General features: G+C 53.0%; 2 protein-coding genes across 5 annotated transcripts; one reads left to right on the forward strand and one right to left on the reverse strand.

The window, feature by feature from the left end:
- Positions 1 to 2351: 2351 nt before the first annotated feature.
- On the reverse strand, positions 2352 to 4606 carry Arl16 (ADP ribosylation factor like GTPase 16). Of its 2 annotated transcripts, XM_051182003.1 has the most exons (5): positions 4470 to 4606; positions 4297 to 4354; positions 3750 to 3863; positions 3085 to 3200; positions 2685 to 2916 (listed from the first exon to the last, which is right to left on the reverse strand). In XM_051182003.1, the coding sequence occupies exons 1-5, from the start codon at positions 4604 to 4606 to the stop codon at positions 2745 to 2747; spliced, it is 597 nt and encodes a 198-aa protein (XP_051037960.1). In that variant the 3' UTR covers positions 2685 to 2744. The 2 variants fall into 2 exon arrangements, with proteins under 2 accessions (XP_051037971.1, XP_051037960.1); XM_051182014.1 differs by lacking the exon at positions 3085 to 3200 and having other exon boundaries at positions 2352 to 2916.
- A 124-nt stretch (positions 4607 to 4730) lies between these two features.
- Hgs (hepatocyte growth factor-regulated tyrosine kinase substrate) lies at positions 4731 to 19978 on the forward strand. 3 transcript variants are annotated; one of them, XM_051181919.1, is made up of 22 exons: positions 4731 to 4871; positions 6369 to 6453; positions 6940 to 7015; positions 7278 to 7370; positions 8573 to 8696; positions 9923 to 9975; positions 10830 to 10898; positions 11553 to 11677; positions 13626 to 13704; positions 13786 to 13884; positions 14003 to 14098; positions 14738 to 14776; positions 14860 to 15003; positions 15092 to 15151; positions 15426 to 15636; positions 15911 to 16083; positions 16157 to 16297; positions 16374 to 16548; positions 18612 to 18745; positions 18827 to 18946; positions 19047 to 19133; positions 19383 to 19978. In XM_051181919.1, the coding sequence occupies exons 1-22, from the start codon at positions 4835 to 4837 to the stop codon at positions 19491 to 19493; spliced, it is 2331 nt and encodes a 776-aa protein (XP_051037876.1). In that variant the 5' UTR covers positions 4731 to 4834; the 3' UTR covers positions 19494 to 19978. The 3 variants fall into 3 exon arrangements, 1 of the variants encoding a protein (XP_051037876.1); XR_007834361.1 differs by having other exon boundaries at positions 15429 to 15636; positions 16157 to 16548; positions 19383 to 19445; XR_007834362.1 differs by lacking the exon at positions 4731 to 4871 and adding an exon at positions 5116 to 5153 and having other exon boundaries at positions 16157 to 16548; positions 19383 to 19445.
- The last annotated feature ends 21 nt before the right edge of the window (positions 19979 to 19999 follow it).

Here is a 19999-nt window from a genome sequence, read left to right on the forward strand (position 1 = left end):
GTGCAATGCAAGGCAGGGACAGGGCAGAGCAGGTTAACAGGACAGTGGGGGAGCAGATACACCCAGGGCAGGTGCGTCAGTCAGCCGGCTGGCAGCCAACACCGTATTTGCCTGCAGGGGTCTGTACAAGAGACAGAGCCCCAGTGCGTTTGGCTTGGATAGAGCTGGGTTGTCGTCAGTACTGGCTGAGCGCATTGAGGTATATAAATAAACCCAGGTTCGGTGGTAGGAAGGGCAGAGTAGTTATACCAAGAGGGTAGGAACGTGTCCATTCCATCATAACAGGCCTCTGGAAATAGGGCAGGTCTTTGGAAAGGACCAGGGATGGAATCCTGTCGAGCGTGCCTCCCATAGTACCAAAAGAAGGAGGACCTAGCTGATGGCAGTGAAAAGTAGATTCTAAACTTATCCAACCTCGAGTGTGGTACCTCAGAGGTAAGAGGCAGAAGAATCGGGAGTTCTGTGCCAGTCTTGACTACATGAGACTTTAAAAAAAAAAAAAAAAAAAAAAAAGGCCTGGCAGTGGTGGTGCACGCCTTTAATCCCAGCACTCGAGAGGCAGACACAGGAGTTTGAGGCCAGCCTGGTCTACAGAGTGAGTTCCAGGACAGCCAAGGCTACACAGAGAAACCCTGTCTTGAAAAACAAAAGGAAACCTCATGTAGACATCAAAAGAGCTAGGCTTGGGCCCTGCTGGGGAAGCACATTCTTCTTGCAGACCTTCTAAGAGCTTCCATCTAGCAAGCAGTCCTGGTGTCCACATGAAGTGCTTTTTACTCACTTTTCCAAATCTGTGTTTTCTGGGGTGAAGTTTACTAATGTCTCGCTCTCATTTAAGTCGGGACTGTTCTCTGATAGACTCATTCACAGCCCTGGTCAGTGCATGTCAGCGTGCCTGGGGCTGAGTGCGTAGACACACACAACAGTAGCAAGGGCCAGGGGCAAGCAGGTTGGGAATGCACTGGCTACTAAGCATCCAGACTAGAGCCAGGGCCCCCAGGGCCACTGTTATTAGAGCTGTAGGCTTCTGTGTTATTTTCAGAAGCAATGTGACTGGGCAGTTAAAGCATTACTGGCCAATTTTGTAGCCAACTGAACTGCACTCTGGGTCGTTCACTCTCCCGTAAAGAGCCCACAGCGTGTACTTTGGGTGTGTCTTACCCGTGCTTTTAGGTATTATTTATGTAGAAAGATTTATCACATATACAGTCTCCATGCATGTTTGCCTGCAGAAGAGGGCACTAGATCTCATCATAGACACCTGTGAGCCACCATGTGGTTGCTGGGAATTGAACTCTGGACCTCTGGAAGGTCAAGCAGTGACCTTTGAGCCATCTCTCCAGCCCCTTTTGGGTGCTTCTCTTCCTCTAAATACACTTACTGAACTCCAGCTCTGCTGTGATGCAAAAGGACTGTTTTCCTGCTCTGTGCTTAAGTCTTGTCAAATGTCTCGTGGACCTAATGATGGTGTGGAGCCTTCTCACTTCAGGTGTGGAAGACCACATGGCAGCTCTTGCCTACTCCAAGGGCGGACCTGGTCTGTGCAGCACTCTTTAAATATTGGCTACCTAGGCTGAGCCAACACCACTGTTAGATCAGTATAGACTAGGTACTGACACACGGAAATTAGGGTGTTGATGTTACGAAGGGCAGAATACCTGTGGGGCAGGCCTCCCCATTTTGTATCTGGTTGAAAATCAGGCAGCTTGATCTTAGTAACTGGCTGTAGGTTTTTCTCAGCAGATTTTATTTGTTTGTTTGTTTTTTTGAGACAGGATTTCTCTGTAAGCTTTGGAGCCTGTCTTGGAACTAGCTCTGCAGACCAGGATGGCCTCGAACTCAGAGATCCTTCTGCCTCTGCCTTCCGAGTGCTGGGACTAAAAGGCGGCTGTTGGTAGCTTTACTAAGTGATCTCTATCAAGCTAATTTGACTAAGTCCCACCAGGATGTCCCCACCTTCTGTGTACCATCTGTTCCTCTTACTGTCCACCTGTGGGAACTCATACATCCCTGTACATACCACTGAGCAATAAAAGCTCATTGAATGAACAAACTAATGAAAGAAGTCTCCTTTCTGGTGAGGTCAAACCTCGTCCTTTTGTTTTGTGAGACAGTGTTTGTGTAGGTCAGACTAGCCTGGAACTCAGAGATCCCCCTGCCTGTGCCTCTCAGGAAATGCACCCCACACCTGGTCCTCCAAACCCCCAACTTCCCCCCAATGCTGCCTAGGTGGTTCTTTAACCCCTAATGATCCGCCCACTGTGGTCTCTTGAGTAGCTCAAGCCTCAGGCCTGAACCACCACATCCAGCCTGGATTTCGTTTCTCATTTGAGACACAGATCTTATTCATACTCACTTCATTAATTTAATGAATATAATAATTCTATAAATATAAAAAAATTGTACTTTCCCTGGGGAACATGGTCAGGACATCAGCAGGGCAGAGCTTACACTACAAAAAAGATGTGGGCTCCGTGGAGCTGTGCAGTCTGAAGCCCTCAAGCACAGGTCCAGAGTTCCCTAGCAGGAGGGAGTCCCAGCAGCACTTTATCCTCCTGAGGTCTGTCTTCTCCCAGTCCTGGGAGCACTGTTCAGAGGCCAATGACCAGTGTCTGTACAATGTATCCCAACCACTTGGGGAGACACCGGGTGGGTCTGCTACCAGCACAGACCTTTGGAGACTGTCATGCCGTTCTTTGTCTCCCAGGCACCGGGTGGGTCAGCCGTAATTCTCCATCTGGCAGTCAACCTCCCTGTCGGTGTTGCTCCTGGAGCCACAGCAGCACCGCTCCCAAGCCAGTGCCGTCCCTGGCACTTATTTCTGCCGTGGTAATGCTCTGCTTGGCACAAGCAATGATGTCTGGAAGCCTGATCAATGACTTTATTTCCTCCAAGGTCATGTAACAGGGCAGGTCTCTGTAGTTAAAGAAGCAACATCATCAGAGGGTGAACGCCATAAACTTGCCCTACACACTGCACACACACACACACACACACACACACACACACACACACACACACACACACGCAGATCCCGTGTTCCAGGCTTGGGACACCTGCCCTTTGTCAGCCCTAGACCCATACATTTTATTGAAGAGTATCAGGACCGAGGCATCTGCAAGTTCTTCCGCAGAAAGGAGACCCAAGAGCTGCACGCAGGATGCAGAGAGCTGGGTGGGGTTAGAGGCATCCATCACAAACTAGGGAAAAGCAAACATAGGCTAACAGGGTCTTCCTGCCTAAACCCTTCCCCTGGGGATCATATAAGTGACTCAGGAGGAACACACAACTTTTTAAGTTAAAATGATCACTTATGCTGGAGATAGTGTGGCTAGGCAAGCAAGCACTCTGCTGAGCGTGGCTTTTAAGGAAAAGGTTTTGTAAACAGGCAACAAAAGGAAGCTGTATGAGGATGGCTTGTCACTGATGTCTTTTTAAGTACATACAGTTCTCCATCCCAGAATTTGGAGCCCCTTCCTTGAGGGGGTGGGGCCGACCAGAGGGGTGTAGAAATGTTGGGCACATTCAGAGCTTAGAACATATAGTGCCTTCAGCAAGTACTTCTGGAGTCTGAGCCCTGCTCAGGACCTCAGGCCAGTGCCTAAGAACAAGCAATGGAGCCGAAGTCCCTTTCCCTAAGCGCAGTCATCAAAGACCCCAAACCCGATCCCATACAAGCAGGGTCCAGTAGTTGATGGCTCAGGGAGGCAGACATACCGCTCCCACAAGAAGCTCAAGTACTGACTCACCAGGAGCGAATGGCAGTTTCCATAGTAACTAGACCAGATGGGGCTCATGCAACCCCCGAGCTCTCGGATGGTGATCTTCCTGTGGGCCACGATGTCAGTGAGGTTGGTGCCCACCTGTGGGGAAGGCCAGGACGCACAGAGTGCAGTGTAAACGCTGTACCGTTGCGAACTCCTGGATGGCAGCTCCGCGACGGGGGGCGGGGGGAGTTATGTGTACGGCTAAACCTCGATAATTAGTGACAACCGCTCAAGCCCTTCAGCAGAGCTCGCCACCAAGAAAAGCAGCTCTCTGGGACTGCGCGGCAGCGTCACCCTGAGGGTGAAAGCGAAATAAGTCCCTTGGGATGGGAGAGAAAAGTGCCCACGGGAAGGCAGGCTTCGGGGCCTCCGCAGGCTCCGCTGATCACTGTCGGAACTCCCGAAGGCAGTGCCCACCCACCCCGCTGACCACCGGCACCGCGGCTTCCAACCGGGGAAGCCGGATGCGCTTTGCCAGTCGCACAAAGGTAACCCGTGCAGGTCGGACCCGAGAGGGGCCGACACCTACCGTGGGCCGCGTCGGCGGAGGATCCCCCAGGTCGCCCTTGCCATCTCCCGAGCTCAGCTGTTCGGGCGGTCAAGGGCCTGAGCGCGGTAGAGGCGCAGTCCCCGTCCCGAGTAAGCCCGGTGTGTCCCCCGCCCTGCCCGGGGCCCGTCCCGCCCACACGGTGCGGAAGGATATTCTGCAGGCGTTTCACCAGCAGGGTCTTGCCGACTCCCGCAGCCCCGAGCAGGAGACACATCCCCGGTGCCGGCCAACGGGGCACCGGTAGCTGGGAGCCACGACGCCGTGAGGCCCGCCTCCGCTGAGCTTTCATTGGATAGAACACCTCTGCCAAGGTGTTCATTGGTTAGTCGCGCGGCCCAATGGTCGCTGAGAGTCAGTGAGCATGCGCAAAGGCTCCGCTTGGGCCCAGTCTCCTGGCGGCGCGGAGAAGTGCGCTTGCGTGCGCAGGGGGTGGGGGGAAAGGCGGAAGCGGAAGTCGGGGGGCGCGTCAGCTCCGAGAGAGGGAGCGCCCGCGGCGTCGGTCCGGAGCGGGGTCGCCATGGGGCGAGGCAGCGGCACCTTCGAGCGTCTCCTAGGTAACGCGTCCGCCCGCCGGCTCGCCGTCAGCTCTCTCGCGCACCCGCCAGACGCGGGCCTCCATAGGTCTCAGGGGAGCGGGCCCGCCGCTCTGCCCGGCCGCCGCCGGCCTCCCGGGAGCGCGACACCGTCCCCGGGCCTCGGGTGTGGCCGCCGGGGCTGTGCAGCGCGTCCCGGGGCCCGGTGAGGAATCTCTTTGGCAGTCCGCGGTGGACCTCGCTCCCTCCGGGTCCGGCGGCCCTGACCTGCACCGATTGGGCCCAAGTCCTGAGTCATGAAGTGTATGACTCAGATCTTAGCTTCACGCGGGTCGACTGACCCTAATACCTGCTGGAAGGGTGTGGGATCGGTACTGTCGTCCTTAAACCTTTTGGGCCCCTTGGAGACGGCTTCCCAGGACCCCAGCCCCCGCCCCGCCCTTCATCCCTTGGGCTCTGGAACTGTCCCCGGGTTTTGGAAGACGTTTTCTCTCATTGCTGGAGGTGCTTGTTGATCCTGCTTGAGCCTTCTGGAGAGTGTAAATTTTAGGAGGGAAAACGGCTTTGCCACGCAGCCTATTTTCCTCAATAAAAAATGTCCTGTGTTCGGGAGCAAGCGCCAGGGTGCCGCCACACCGCAGTAGCCTGCTCACTTGCTTCTTTCTGAACTAAGATTTTCAGAGAGGATCGTAGGTGAGGCATTTTCCTTACTCTACTTCTGGTATGGATCCAGTACTCTGCTGAATCGGAACGAAGTTGGTGTGTCTTGGGATGGCTCATTCTTGTGGAAGGGGGGTGCTAAGGTTGTGAAGAGCGTTAGCTGGGGAATCCTTGGAGGTTCATTTCGCCCCCTCCACTTGAGGAGGAGAAGTCATGGTCGTTCATCTCTCTAGCACTTGCCAGGCTATAAAAGGACAAAGCATCTAGATGATGGGACTCTGAGGGTCAGGTGATGATGATGGGACTCTGAGGGTCAGGTCCGCTGTTGAGAAGCAGCAGTGCAGGGTGCTTCGGAGCGTCCAGCAAGCTGTGATGCAGGCCATTCACTTCCCTCGACTTTAGCTCTAAAGGGGATGGACGTAGCGCCCGCCTCATGAGGTCCTGTGGGACCTGAGTGAGTTCAGAGTTTGAATTACTGCCGATATGGAACAGGCACAAACAACAGCCATTATTCTCCATTATCCTCACATGGTTCGCCTCATGCATGGGAGGGTGCCATTTCCACGGTTGTCAATGTGCTTCAAGAGCATTTTCTGTTCAGTTCAACTGTTTAAAAAGAGGGAAATTAGCCGGGCCTTGGTGGTGCATGCCTTTCTTTGATCCCTGCACCCTGGAGGCAGAGGCAGGAAGATCTCTGTGAGTTCCAGGCCAGCTTGGTCTACAAAGCTACACAGAGGAAATCCTGTCTAAAAAAAAAAAAAAAAAAAAAAAAAAAAAGAGGTAAATTGCTAACCTGGGAACTTCCTAGAAAACACAGTACAATGGGCCCCTTGAGTGACAGACATCTTTCTCCTTTAGACAAAGCCACCAGCCAGCTTCTATTGGAGACGGACTGGGAGTCCATTCTACAGATCTGTGACCTGATCCGTCAAGGGGACACACAGTAAGTGAGGAGGGCCTGTCCTGTAAAGCAAGGGATGCTCACTCCTCTTCCAAGATGAAAGTGATCCCAAGAGTTATTTATGTGGACAATCGCCTGGTCTACATCCTGAGTGTTTGGTATCTTGGTAGAATTAAAGCTGTATAGTTTGGAGATACTTAGAGGTCTGAAGGACCAAGATGGTGTGCGGAAGGCTGGGCATATAGTTCAGTTAGTAGAGTATTTGCCTAGCATGTGTGAAGCCTTGGGTTTCATCCCCAACTCAGCATAAACCAGGCATGATGGCTCTGCCTGTAGTCACAGCACTTGGGAAGAGAAGGCAGGAAGTCCAAAGTCTCCCTTAGCTACACATTGAGTGGAGGCCAGCCTGGGCTACATGACACCCGTCTCAAAAAACAAGTAAAGAGGGTGGAGAGCTCTCCTCCCCTTACCGAGATGCCCCCCTCCTTTCCTGCGTCTGCTGTTACTAATGCTTTTTCCCCCTCTCAGAGCGAAATACGCTGTAAATTCCATCAAGAAGAAGGTCAATGACAAGAACCCACATGTGGCTTTGTATGCTCTGGAGGTAAGTAGAACCCTGCTGCACAGTCTCAGTCTCCACACGGAGATGCTTTCCTCCTGGGGCACATGGCACCCTGTGGAATCCCTGTAGCACGAAGGACAGCCGTGAGCAGTGCCATTGAGCTTGGTCACTCTTGCGGGCACAGGGTTCTCTAGCTGTCGTCCAAAGGCAGTCACCTTTGACCACAAGACGTCATCAGGGCCTGGGGCCTGGGACGGCTTCTAATGGATTGAAGGCCTTTCCCTTCCTTGGGCGATGCTTTCAGGTGATGGAGTCTGTGGTAAAGAACTGTGGCCAGACAGTGCACGATGAAGTGGCCAACAAGCAGACCATGGAAGAGCTGAAGGAGCTGCTGAAGGTGGGTGTCGTAGCCGAGTGAGGCGCGGAGCCAACTCTGCTAAGAGTGTGTGGCCCGACAGCAAGAGTGTGTGAGCGTGAAAGAGAAGGCGAGGAACAGCGGTGGTCCCTGTGAGTGCTCTGTGAGCCCAGCCTCTGCCCGGGAGAGACTGCCCCAGGGTCATTTGCGTGAGGAAGACAGGAAGACACTGTTCTTCTTGGGCTTGGGAAGGCTTCAGAAGCATGGGGCCAAGGTCATGGAGTGTCCACCTATCCTGGGGTGGGAGAGATCTGAGCAGTGAAGGTACAGAAGTTAAAGTTTAGGTGTGTCTGTGGTAGAGTCAGGAGAGCAAGGATCCGCCCCAGGGAGGGTGGAGTTCACACCTTCCAGCAGAAGAGGAAGAGATCAGGATTCGTGTGGTGTGCATTTGTCCCCAGGACCACCAAAGGGGTTCTGATGTGGATGGTGATGCTGCTGGGCTGGTGGGTTGGGCAAAGTGAGGCTCTCACATGACACAGCATCGGGCTTTGGTGTCACAGGAAGCTCCACCCTCAGCCCATGCTGCCAAAAACCTATCGTAGGCTCTGCACTGTTAGCTGTGTCCTCTTTGGGGCCTGAATGAGACCTTGGCCGGTTGTCACACGCATAGCTGGAGGAGGGCAGTGCACCAGGAGACCTTCCTGCTCTCGGGTCAGCACACTTGGGTCGGTTGCCATACAGCCATCCCTGCATCCTGTGTCACCAGCATAAGGTGTTGTGGCATCCGTTCGAGAGTACCAAGAGTGAGGCTGTGCTGTGGCTCATAGGGCCTGAGCCTTCTGTGGAGAGACATCTGGAGAGGGTATCTCTCAGACTATGGCAGGGGGAGATCAGAGTCCATAGTGTCTGTACCCTAAAGTTCAAGGCCATCGATGCTTCATGTCCTGCCTAGTGCCTTTTGGAGGCCATTGGAGGCCTTAGGTGTTAGTAATGGTTGTGGGCTCCAGAGAGCTGTGTCACTGGCCAAGGTCCCCCAGACACCTGCAGAAGGAGGCATGGTTGTAGATGAGGAGCATGAAGCAATGCAGCTTCCGGATTGCTCCTGAGATTACACTAGGGCCTGTCACCATCCAGAGACTCTCCCTGGCCTTTGTGCCAATTGTCTCCACTCAGGCTCTTCCCCCTGAGACCTCAGACACCCCGAGTCTCCTGAAGCCCTCCCCACTTCCTTTCTTGCTCTACAGAGGCAAGTGGAAGTTAATGTTCGGAACAAGATCCTCTACCTGATCCAGGCCTGGGCACATGCCTTCCGGAACGAGCCCAAGTACAAGGTGGTCCAGGACACATACCAGATCATGAAGGTAGAAGGTGAGTGAGAACCTCCCCAGCTCCAGGCTGGGGCGTGACCACCAGGAGCCTGAGGGCTGTCTTGCTACCAATTAAGCTAGATCGTCCCAGTGATAAGGGGCAAGGGAGGGTACACTGGTCCTCTCTGAGTGACTGGCAGTGAGACTAAGGAGGCGGTGCTCCCCAGATCTCAGAAAGACCCATGGAGAGGGGTCAGGCTCTGACAAGGTCCTACATCCTAAACCTCCATCCCACAGGGAGGCGGGAACCAGTAATGTCTGCAGACAGGCATACTCAGAGCGCAGGATGAGCCGGTTAGGAGTTCTGAATACCAGGCACAACCTCAGTACCTTGGCACCTTTTCATTTTGTTTGTTTTAATGTATATGGATGCCTTGTCTGCAATATGTGTGTGGACCATATGCATGCCTGGTGCCCTGGTGGCCAGAAGAGGGTGCTGGATCTCCTGGGGACTGGACTTACAGATGGTTGTGAGCCACCATTTGTGTGCTGGGAATCAAACTCGAGTCCCTTGGAAGAAGCAGCCAGTGTTTAGCCACTGAGCCATCTCTAGCTCTGCCTTGGACCTTTTGCAGAGGACTCTAGTTCAGACCCTGGCATCAGAGTACACTAGACCTGCTTGCTGGAGGACAGAAGAGTGGCTCATGCCAGAAGAGAGCATGCTATGTGTGGTGGGAAGCCACTCACAGGTTTTTGGCCAGGGCATGGCAGCTGCATGATCCCTCTGTGTAGCCCTGGCTGTCCTGAAACTCGTTCCGTAGACCAGGCTGACTTTGGACTCACTGATTGCCTATCTCTGGCTCCCAAGCTGGAATTAAAGGCATGCCTGCATTCCTTGAGATGTAGCAGCTCTAGAGAGCTGCTGGGGTTACAGAGAGCAACAGTGGATTAGGATGCTCTGGTGATACTTGGGGCTTGGGACTTGGAGAACTCTGCGTGTCTTTTGCTAATCCTGCCAGTGTTTTGTTTTGCTTTTTGTTTTATTTTTGTTTTTCGAGACAGTGTTTCTCTTTATTATTTTGGAGCCTGTCCTGGAACTCCTGTAGATGAGGCTGGCCTCGGACTCACAGATCCGTCTGCCTCTGCCTTCCCCTGTGCTGGGATTAAAGGTGATCGCCACCAACGCCCAGCTAATCCTGCCAGTTTTATCTGATGAGGCAGAAGTCAGGGGTTAAGAAGTGGTAACCAAGGAAGGACCCAGTAGTGATTAACACCTTCTCTTCCTAGGACATGTCTTCCCAGAATTCAAGGAAAGTGATGCCATGTTTGCTGCGGAAAGAGTGAGTTCTGCCTCAGCCACTACTACTGAGTCTTAGGAGCTTTGGGGAGGAAGGGGGAGGGGCCTGGCACTCTTTCTTGTTTGGAAACAGGCTGGGTAGGTATGGCTCATGCCTTTAATCCCAGCATTCCAGATGAGGATTGCACAAACTCTAGGATATCCTGTGCTAAATTTGCAATGACACACGTTGGGGATTAACTCATTGTAAAGCTCTTCCCTGTCACAAACAATGTTCAGCACTTAGCAAAGAAAAACAAGGAAAAAAAAAAAAAAACCCAGCTGTTAGCATAGGTCAGGTTGAAAAAAGTTCATGGTGCCATTGGGCTGTAGTTTCTAGGTTCATGTGGCTAAAACAAGTATGTAGGCTGTGAGTGTGATTCAGGTAGGGCTTACTTGGCATGTATGAGGCCCTGGGCTTAATCTCTGTCACTATTGAAATAAAGGAAAGAGACAAAAAAATAAGGGAGTGAACTCCATTATACAACCTTAAAGCTAGGCTAGTTTCAATGATGCACACCTTTAATCTCAACTTCAGAGGCCGAATCAGACGCATCTATGTGAGCTTGAGGCCAGCCTGATCTACAAATCGAGTTGCAGGATACCCAGGGCTACATAGAGAGACCCTATCTCAAAAATAACAACAGCACAAGAATCCACATCCACAAACCTGGGAGGATTCAGGATTATATTTGTAACAAGAAGTCTGTTAGGAGGAGGTTGTTGTTTTTGAAGCCACTCAAGCCTGGGCCATGTGGTCTGGGCCACTGAATTGGGGGTCTTGGACATGAGGTAGGTTCTGCTCTGTCTGGGTGCTTGTGAGGGAGAATGTTGTGTGATGGTGACTACTCTCCCCAGGCCCCTGACTGGGTGGATGCCGAGGAATGCCACCGGTGCCGAGTACAGTTTGGCGTGGTGACCCGCAAAGTGAGTATCCCCCAGGGACGAGTGTCCAGTTCCATGCCCCTGCCATCGTCACGAAAAGTCATGCTCTTTTCGTGGGATTTTGTCTCTTCTGCTCCAGCCTGCTGATGGTTTTGGACACAAATCCAGCTCAGAGCTGGGTGGTACTTGAGGCAGGAGCCTGGTGTTTGGCCTCTCTGATGATGAGTGCCTGATAGTCAGGGTCCAGGTTCACCCTGGGGATATGAGCAAGCCTAGGCCTAGGTGTGACTCTGGACCACACTCGTATTTCCCTAGTGTTGGCAAAGACCCATTTTTTGGTTTGTTTTTCGAGACAGGGTTTCCCCTGTGTAGCCCTGGCTGTCTTGGAACTCAGATCTATAGATCAGGCTGGCCTCAAACTCACAGAGATCTGCTTGCCCACCTGCCTCCTGAGTGCTGGGACTAAAGGCTTGCATCACCACTGACATACCTGTTATTTTTAATTCCTTTATTTTCCTCCAAATGGTGGCTGAAATTGAGTTTCCTGCAAGTCTCCCATCTCTTTTGCTCTACCTGTCCCTGTCCCTGTCCCTGTCCCCATTCCCATTCGTACCACTGTCCAAGGCAGTTCTGGCTGGTAGGCAATCAAGGTAACCGTAACCACTGTCACTGGACCTGTCCTCCTCCATCTCACAGCACCACTGCCGGGCATGTGGGCAGATCTTCTGTGGCAAGTGCTCTTCTAAGTACTCCACCATCCCCAAGTTCGGCATTGAGAAGGAGGTGCGCGTGTGTGAGCCCTGCTATGAGCAGCTGAACAAGTGAGTGTAGACTGCCTGGACACTGGTGGCGCTTCAGGACTGCAGAGCTCACGGGCTCCTGAAGCACTATCACAAGTGTTACGGGGCAAGCCATGCAGCTATACCACCCCAAACTCTAGGGCAGGTGGGTGGATAGGGTGACATGGCCCCACAGTAGCTGGAGACCCTGCCTCAAGGGGACCAAAACAAAAAACAACGCTTACAGAAAAGGGACAGTGTAGTAAGAAGATGTGTGTTTACATGTGTGTGTGGGAACATGTGTGCAAGCCCCTCGCTTGGATTTCTCAGCTGTGGTTTGTCTGATCAATCTTATCTTTGCCTCCCCCTTCATCTTTGTGTCCCTGTGTGTTCCTGTTTCATTGTGAATTTTAAAATTTGTTGTGCTTGGGAAGGAGACATAGTTGTTAGTGCTAATGCTGTGGTTAGTGTTCTTGTGGAGTCAAAGGAAGCTTGTCGAGTCACGTCTATGCTCTTCCTTCTGGGGCTCAGACTTGAGTCCTTGCTCTGTGATTTTGGCGGCCCTGGAGTGAGTTGTGTGAACTTCTTGAATGTACGCAGTGCGCATTCCGGAAGGCAGATGGTAGAGGAGCCAGTGGCCTGTTGCCCTGGGGAGGGGAGGTGGTGTTGCTAGCACCCGTCGTGTATAGGTGTTCTCGTTTGACCACTGTGCTGGGGAGGGGGAGGTCCTTTGTGGCTCCCTTGCGCCTGTTGGGATGCCAGGGTTTCAGAGCTCATCCTCTCAACTGTCATACTGAGGAAACAGGATGCTGTTTCTGCCTCCTTTACTTGTCATGAATGTTTCCAGGGTACAGGCCCTTGTGGACATTCTCCATTCAGATGTATCAGAGCCTACTTGGTCCTTAACTTGTTTGAGAGTGTGTGTTTCTGCCGTGAGGCTGTGGCCCTCTCCCATCTGTCACTGATAACCTTTGACCAGTTGGGTGAGGAGGCTGCTCCCAAAGAGGCTCTTGTTTTTTTGTTTTGGTTTCCCCCCCTCCTTTCTGTTCTAGAATACACTGACATTAAATAGGGTACACATTCAGTGAAGTCTACAGTGAATGACTGTGGATTTTGAGAAGGTTTGTGTATGGTCAGAGCCAACATCACAAAAGCAGATAAGAGAAGGCACACCTAGTCTCTTATAGCAAGACCCTTTGGTGTTTTTTTAAAGATCCATTTTTATTTTTACTGTGTGTGTGTGTTCGCGAGTGCGCGCGTGTGTGCGTGTGCAGGTACCTGAGTAGGCCAGATGCATCAGATCCCTCTAGAGTTGGAGTGACAGGTAGTTGAGAGCTGCCCCATATGGATGCTGGGATCTGGTCCTCTGGAAGACAAAACATGTTTGTAACTGCTGAGCCCTCTCTCCAGCCCCCATACGGTGGGTTTCCCACGGCCAGTTAGTCACATCACTAGTACAAGGCACGGGTTTTGCTGAGAGAAGCCTCTGGGCCTCAGCTTTACACACATGCATGCCTTCCGTCAGTGAGCCCAACCCTCGATCCTCAGAGGTCCATTCCCAACCATCATGTCCTGCAATACTGCCTTCATGGCTTCTCTGTTCCCCTCTGCATGTGTGGACGTGCTTTAGCATGTGTGGGTTGAAATCCTGATTATGCCTCATACATGTGACCCTCTGCCCCACTTTGTGGAGAAATCTCTGATCTGTATCAAACTCCAGAGAATCCCTGGCCCATCTGGACCTTGTTGTCCTTTCTGTGACCCTCTGAGGGGAAGACCCATTGCTGGTCATGGCAGGTGCAGTGGGTAGTGTCTAGGTGCAGTAGAAAGGCCCTTGCTCAGCACCGCCAGAGGAGGGTCCCCTGGAGTGTGGGAATGGAGCCACATGTCCCTGTCAGACCTTCCTTGTCAGTCTTTGGAGATGGTGTGAGGGGACCTGGGCGGCTAGTGTCACTGTGTGGTCGCTTGCAGTGTCTCATCTTGCCTGCAGGAAAGCAGAAGGAAAGGCCGCTTCTACCACAGAGCTGCCCCCAGAGTACCTGACCAGCCCCCTGTCCCAGCAATCTCAGGTTCGAGGCCCCCCCTAGTCCCTAGAGCACCTTTTTACCTCTTCCCTGGGGCCCCCCTCACTTTACCCTGCCTGTCCTCAGCTGCCCCCGAAGCGGGATGAGACAGCTCTGCAGGAAGAGGAGGAGCTGCAGCTGGCTCTGGCCCTCTCACAGTCAGAGGCTGAAGAGAAAGAGAGGATGGTAAGCCCCAGGTCCCCATGGGTCACCCTGACTTTCCCCAGCTGAGGGAGGGCCCCGGGTGCTCCTTAGCCCGTGCCAAAGTTTCCCTTGATGCTGTCTGTTTCTGGTTCTGCTTCAGAGACAGAAGTCAACGTACACAGCGCACCCAAAGGCAGAGCCTACGCCCCTGGCGTCATCTGCACCCCCAGCCGGCAGCCTGTATTCATCACCTGTGGTGAGCTGTGTCAGCCTCGCTGGCTTTTCACTTTCCAGGGATCACCAAAGGTTCTTCTGGTTCGGGGCTTTGTTGTGTGTGTACGGAGGACACCAAGAGAGGCCTTCTGCCAGGGAGATGAACCCTTCCACACTTAGTCCTGTAAATGGGGAGTGAAGATGTAACAGATTCAGAACCTTGCCTGGAGGTTCTGTAGAGCTCTTTAGAGTACCAGCTACGGATGGGCCCTGGAGCCAGGCACTGGCCTGGTACATGCTGGTGGAGGAAACCCTCCTCCCCGGATTTTGAGCAGGGCCCACGCACTAGGGCTTCATTAGAGCCAGGCACAGTGTCCTTGTAAAGTGTTGGCACCTGTCCTAGGAAGCCGGTAAGGTCTGATCAGGGCTACCCTGTGCCTTGGAAAAGTTAAAGACTGTGGTGCTGCGACAGTTTCATAACCCAGAAAGGAAAGCGGGTGTCAGCCCCAAAGGCCCTTTGAAGAAAAGGGCTGGTGTGTGCCTGACAGGTGGCTAGAACATTGTCCAGCTCTGAGAGCTGCTGTTACTTGGTGCCATCCGGTTGCTGTCTGAATGATTGCGTGGGGATCACATCGCTGCTTCCTTCGTCCTGTCGTTCCTCAGACTCTGTTTGTCTCCCCAGAACTCATCAGCACCTCTGGCTGAGGACATCGACCCTGAGGTAAGCAGCACAGTGTTGGATGGTGCCCTCCCTGCTTCCTAGCCCACGCCAGTAACTCTTCCTCCTCCTTTATTGCTTTGCAGCTTGCACGGTACCTCAACCGGAACTACTGGGAGAAGAAACAGGAAGAGGCTCGGAAGAGCCCCACACCATCTGCACCTGTGCCCTCGACAGAGCCAGCCGCTCAGCCTGGGGAGGGGCATACAGCCTCCAACAGCATGTTGGAGGTGAGAGTGTTCTCTGTACCTTGCCTGTCAGTGCTTAGGACATGGTATGAAGCTGGCCAAAGACACCCTATGCTCCCATGTCTTCCAGGCCCCTCTTCCAGAGGCAGAGTCTCAATCCATAGCTCCCTCCAGTGGCCCCTTTAGTGAGGTAAGCTCTGCTTCTTGTCCTGGTTGGAGGGCTGTGTCAGGTTCCAGCTGCCCTGTGGTCGCAGCTCTGAGTTGGTGGGCAGTGTCCTGGTGCACAGACAAGGGCCTCGGTGTGTGCTTTGCTGCTTTGGGTACAGACCAGGGACGCTGATGATGCTCACTTGTCAGGCTCTCAACACAGCGGGCAACACCAGTCTGCCAGCCACTTCCAGGCTTCGCAGGCATAGTGTCCTCCCCTGGCGAGGTGGCGCTCAGCCCCTCCTTTGTGTCTCCAGCAGTACCAGAATGGGGAGTCAGAGGAGAGCCACGAGCAGTTCCTGAAGGCCCTGCAGAACGCCGTCACCACTTTCGTCAACCGAATGAAGAGCAACCACATGCGGGGCCGCAGCATCACCAATGACTCGGCTGTGCTGTCCCTCTTCCAGTCCATCAACAGCATGCACCCACAGCTGCTTGAGTTGCTCAACCAGCTGGATGAGCGCAGGTGTAGGTGTCCAGGTCCCCCAAGGGTCACTCTAGAGCCATGGTGGGCACCATGGGCTTCAGCTGCCAAAGGCAGCAGTCTGGTTACTTAATTATCCCTGGGGTCTTGTGAGCTTCTCAAGTGCTCTTGGGAGGTGGTGCCATTGGTGAGGTGCTCTGCTCCTTCATACCCACGGCCCAGTGCCAGCAGCTGCCCTGCCCAAGCAGAACAGACGCCCATGCCAGCCAGGCCTCCCGGGCTGTGGGTGATCTGAGCTGCCCCGTTCTCTGTACACAGTGTACTATGAGGGGCTTCAGGACAAGCTGGCACAGATACGTGATGCCCGAGGAGCTCTGAGTGCCCTGCGTGAGGAACACCGGGAGAAACTGCGCCGGGCAGCTGAGGAGGCTGAGCGCCAGCGTCAGATCCAACTGGCACAGAAGCTGGAGATCATGAGGCAGAAGAAGCAGGTGTGGTACCCGACCTGGCATGCGGGTACGGGAGGCCCGGGCTAGCCTGACCACTGCCTGTCTCTTGCTTCAGGAGTACTTGGAGGTGCAGAGGCAGTTGGCTATCCAGCGCCTGCAGGAGCAGGAGAAGGAACGGCAGATGCGCTTGGAGCAGCAGAAGCAGACCGTCCAGATGCGCGCCCAGATGCCTGCCTTCCCCTTGCCTTATGCCCAGGCATGTGCTGCCCACCCCGCTTTCCCCTCGTGGGCAAGGGAAGCCCCTCTGACTGTTGGCTCTTCTTTGTCTCTAGCTCCAGGCTATGCCCACAGCTGGGGGTGTCCTCTACCAACCCTCAGGGCCAACCAGCTTTCCTGGCACCTTCAGCCCAGCAGGCTCAGTAGAGGGCTCCCCAATGCATGGTGTGTATATGAGCCAGCCAGCCCCAGCCACTGGCCCCTACCCCAGCATGCCCGGCACCCCTGCAGGTAATCTTGCCAGTTTGTGAGAATAATACAAAGCATTTTCTGAATTCTCTTAAGTGAATATATTTCTAAAATTATTTTTTTCCTGTGCACATGGAAACACATGATCATCTACACACACAGCTTCTTTCCTGAACTCTTCTAGAGTGAGGGGCAGGTGAAGACCCTTCACCCACAGTGTATATCCTAAAATCATGATGTGCTCACAGGCAGCAGACACTGGACCATGGCAGGTCATTATCAGCACAGTGCCTCAGAGAAGACATCTGTACTAAAGTAAACCCCCTTGTCACTGTGTCAGTCAGCCTGTCCCACCAATACACGCGCACACACACACACACACACACACACACACACACATGCGCGCGCACACACACCATTGTCTTCCAATCATTGCCTGTTCTGTTTTGTGCTACACGGTGCTGACTTGAGCACCTCAGGAGTGCTGTCCTGTAATTGGCGCTTTGCCTTCAGTTTGGTTAGTCTGGTGTTTATACAGCTTATGCTGTGGAAAGGCGTGAGATGATGCTTTGGCATGTGGGTGCATGGTGTTGCTCAGCTGCATCACTTTTGTGTGGCTGAGGTGAGTTCCACACTTGTCTCATGTGTTTCCATCATCAGCAGGTGTCATTTTAGAAAAGACCCTGAGACTGTGAATGCCTTGGAACTCAGACTCCTGCATCTTCTCCCTAAGTTTTGCTTGAACTTTTGTTTGCCAAGCAGTGCCCTTGTCTTAGCTACCATTCTTCCTCTGGAAGGAGGTACTTTCGTGACTCTGTCCTTGTTATGTATGTAGGTGTGAACTTCTGAATACTTTGTTCAAAGGGGAACAGTCCATAATGCTATTGATGTTCCTTTTTCAATATGGCTTCTTTGTGAAGCCCTGGCTGTCCTGGAACTTGTTCCGTAGACCAGAGGGACCTCACAGAGATCCACGTGGCTCTGCCTCTTGAGTGCTGGGATTAAAGGTGTAAACATCACTGTGCCTGGAATTTTTTTTTTCTTTTAATTTTTACTTTAGCCACGCCATGGTGGTGCACACCTTTAATCCCAGTGCTTGGGAGGCAGAGGCAGGAAGTTCTCTGAGTTCAAGGCCAGACTGCTCTACAGAGTAAGTTCTAGGACAGCTAGAACACAGAGAAACCTTATTTGGAAAAACCAAAATGGACAAACAAGGAGTGTGCTCTTATAACTGCGAGCCGTCTCTCTCTTCCTGTTTCTGTTGACTCTAATGCTTGTTGATAGGACCCATGTGAATCTGCCAGCCATTTCTGTAACATTGACTGGCTTGTCACCTTTTGACCAGGTCAGCTTAGTATTCTGCTTGTCTTGTCCATTCTTTGGATCTCTGGGATCCTGCTTCCTCTTTGAGGAGACAGCCATTAGAAGCAAAGTCTCAGGATATGTATGGTAATGTGCAGTTATAATTCAACACAAGAAATTGAGGCAGAATGACCCCAAATTTAAGACCTGTGTTCCAAACACAGTTTAGGCTTGGGTTCTTAGGATGTGTTTATAGTTTCTAGATCACAGAGGCCTTGTAGAGTGTGTATGTAGAGTGTGATATACAGACTAAGTTTGCTCTCATTCTCATCCTGACAGCTTGGGGTGCCCTTCATTGCCCCTGTGGAATAGTGCCCTGGGCTACTGTAGGAGAGAGAGGGCGTTGTCTTTGTTCGTCTCGTCTGGATTGTGAAACTCCCAAGTTACAGGCTTCAAAAATCTTGTGTCAACTCTCCCTAGTCCCTTCTCTTCCCTGTGACTACCCCTTGTTTCAATACAGTTTGAAGTGTGGGGTGTCGCTCCTGTAGAGCACCTGTCCAGCATGTACAAGAACCTCGGTTCAGCCCCTAGCACTACAAAAACAAAAATAATTAGGTTCATTTTTTTTTTTTTTTCCTGCCTTCATTTTCTTTTAGGACTTGCCTTCCTTCTTGTTGGCTTTACGTCTTGTAAGAATGTGAAATATGTCCTTGGTTCTGAAATCACAAAAGGAGAAGCCGGGAAAGGGCCTTCTCCTCTGACTCTCATTCTGGAGCTGAACTAGCTTATCTTTCTTGTCACAGATCCCAGCATGGTGAGCGCCTACATGTACCCAACAGGTGCCCCTGCGGCCCAGGCAGCCCCACAGGCCCAGGCAGGGCCCACCACCAGTCCTGCCTACTCCTCCTACCAGCCCACTCCAACCCCAGGCTACCAGGTATGTGGACAGGGTCATCCCCTCTCATCTGCTTCCAGCCCTTGCCTGTCCCTCACTCCCCCCCCCCCCTTCCTTCCATAGACTGTGGCTTCTCAGGCCCCACAGAGCCTCCCAGCCATCTCCCAACCTCCACAGACCAGCACCATAGGCTACATGGGTAGCCAGCCAATGTCCATGGGCTACCAGCCGTACAACATGCAGGTAAAGAGGCCTCTCTCTGCTGAGTATAAAGGGCTACATGCACAGGGCGGGTCTGTGTCTCTCTGGTCACAGAATACTCACTCCTTCTTACCCTCCACAGAGTCTCATGACCACTCTCCCAGGCCAGGATGCATCTCTGCCAGCCCAGCAGGCCTACATCACAGGGCAGCAGCCCATGTACCAGCAGGTGAGTCATCTCCAGGCCCCTTCCCCAGCCCTTGAACTCTTGGGCTTCCTTTGACCGCCTGCACTAGGTTTATACCCAGTGGCTTTTTTTCAGCCATCAGAATGAGGACATGCGAGTCAGTACAAACACGTGCATCCATGTGCACGCATGGGAGGGGACATTTATAGGAGCCTCAGGAGTGCATTGGCAACAGCTGGAACCCTACTCTGTGCCAGCGGTGTGCTGAGGCTGTCTGCTCTTGCTCTCCAGGTGCCTCCCTCCACTGGCCCTCCCCAGCAGCAGCCCCCTGTGGCCCAGCCACCACCTACACAGGGACCGCCAGCACCAGGCAGTGAAGCCCAGCTCATCTCATTCGACTGACCTGGAGTCCGGCACTCACCCTCCAGAGTAACACTACGGTTCACCAGAAACCACTTACGTGTCTAACTAGCCATTTCCTCCCCATTGCTACCCTGTAGTGTCCCTTCTCCTGTGAGCAAGGGTGGCCTCACCCTTGACCCTCTCCCCTGTCTCGGTGGCCTGGCTCCTGTCACTGGTCTCTGCTTTGACCCTGATGCAGTCTGACGTTGCCCAGGGCTGGGACTCTGCAGGGCAGGTAGGCCCTTCTCTAGGGAGTATGCAGCTCTGTGTTGGGGCTGCCTCAGGTGACTGCTGTGGGGATGCTTAGCCTGTCCCAGAGAGTCTGATGTGAACTGTGTGGTGTCCAGGCATGGCTCTGGCACCCGGAAAGAACCATTTGGCTCCGGCACAGCACGGGTAGAGGCTTCAGGCATCTCTAGCTTCCCTGCTCCCCGATTGTCATCCCTCCAGTGCAGAACAGTGATAATAAAGTGTATTTCAAAAGCTGTCATGGGTGTTTGTTGGGG

The sequence above is a fragment of the Phodopus roborovskii genome, unplaced genomic scaffold (assembly GCF_943737965.1).
Source record: "Phodopus roborovskii unplaced genomic scaffold, PHOROB, whole genome shotgun sequence".
NCBI classification, from domain to species: domain Eukaryota; kingdom Metazoa; phylum Chordata; class Mammalia; order Rodentia; family Cricetidae; genus Phodopus; species Phodopus roborovskii.

Coding starts and splice junctions, on each gene's coding strand:
- Arl16 (XM_051182003.1), bottom strand. CDS start 4,606: ATGAAAGCTCAGCGGAGGCGGGCCTCACGGCGTCGTGGCTCCCAGCTA. Junction 4,355..4,469: donor CTGGTGAAACGCCTGCAGAA/TATCCTTCCGCA, acceptor ACCGCCCGAACA/GCTGAGCTCGGGAGATGGCA. Junction 3,201..3,749: donor GAAACTGCCATTCGCTCCTG/GTGAGTCAGTAC, acceptor GCTTTTCCCTAG/TTTGTGATGGATGCCTCTAA.
- Hgs (XM_051181919.1), top strand. CDS start 4,835: ATGGGGCGAGGCAGCGGCACCTTCGAGCGTCTCCTAG. Junction 14,099..14,737: donor GCCTGTATTCATCACCTGTG/GTGAGCTGTGTC, acceptor TTGTCTCCCCAG/AACTCATCAGCACCTCTGGC. Junction 18,947..19,046: donor ACCAGCCGTACAACATGCAG/GTAAAGAGGCCT, acceptor TACCCTCCACAG/AGTCTCATGACCACTCTCCC.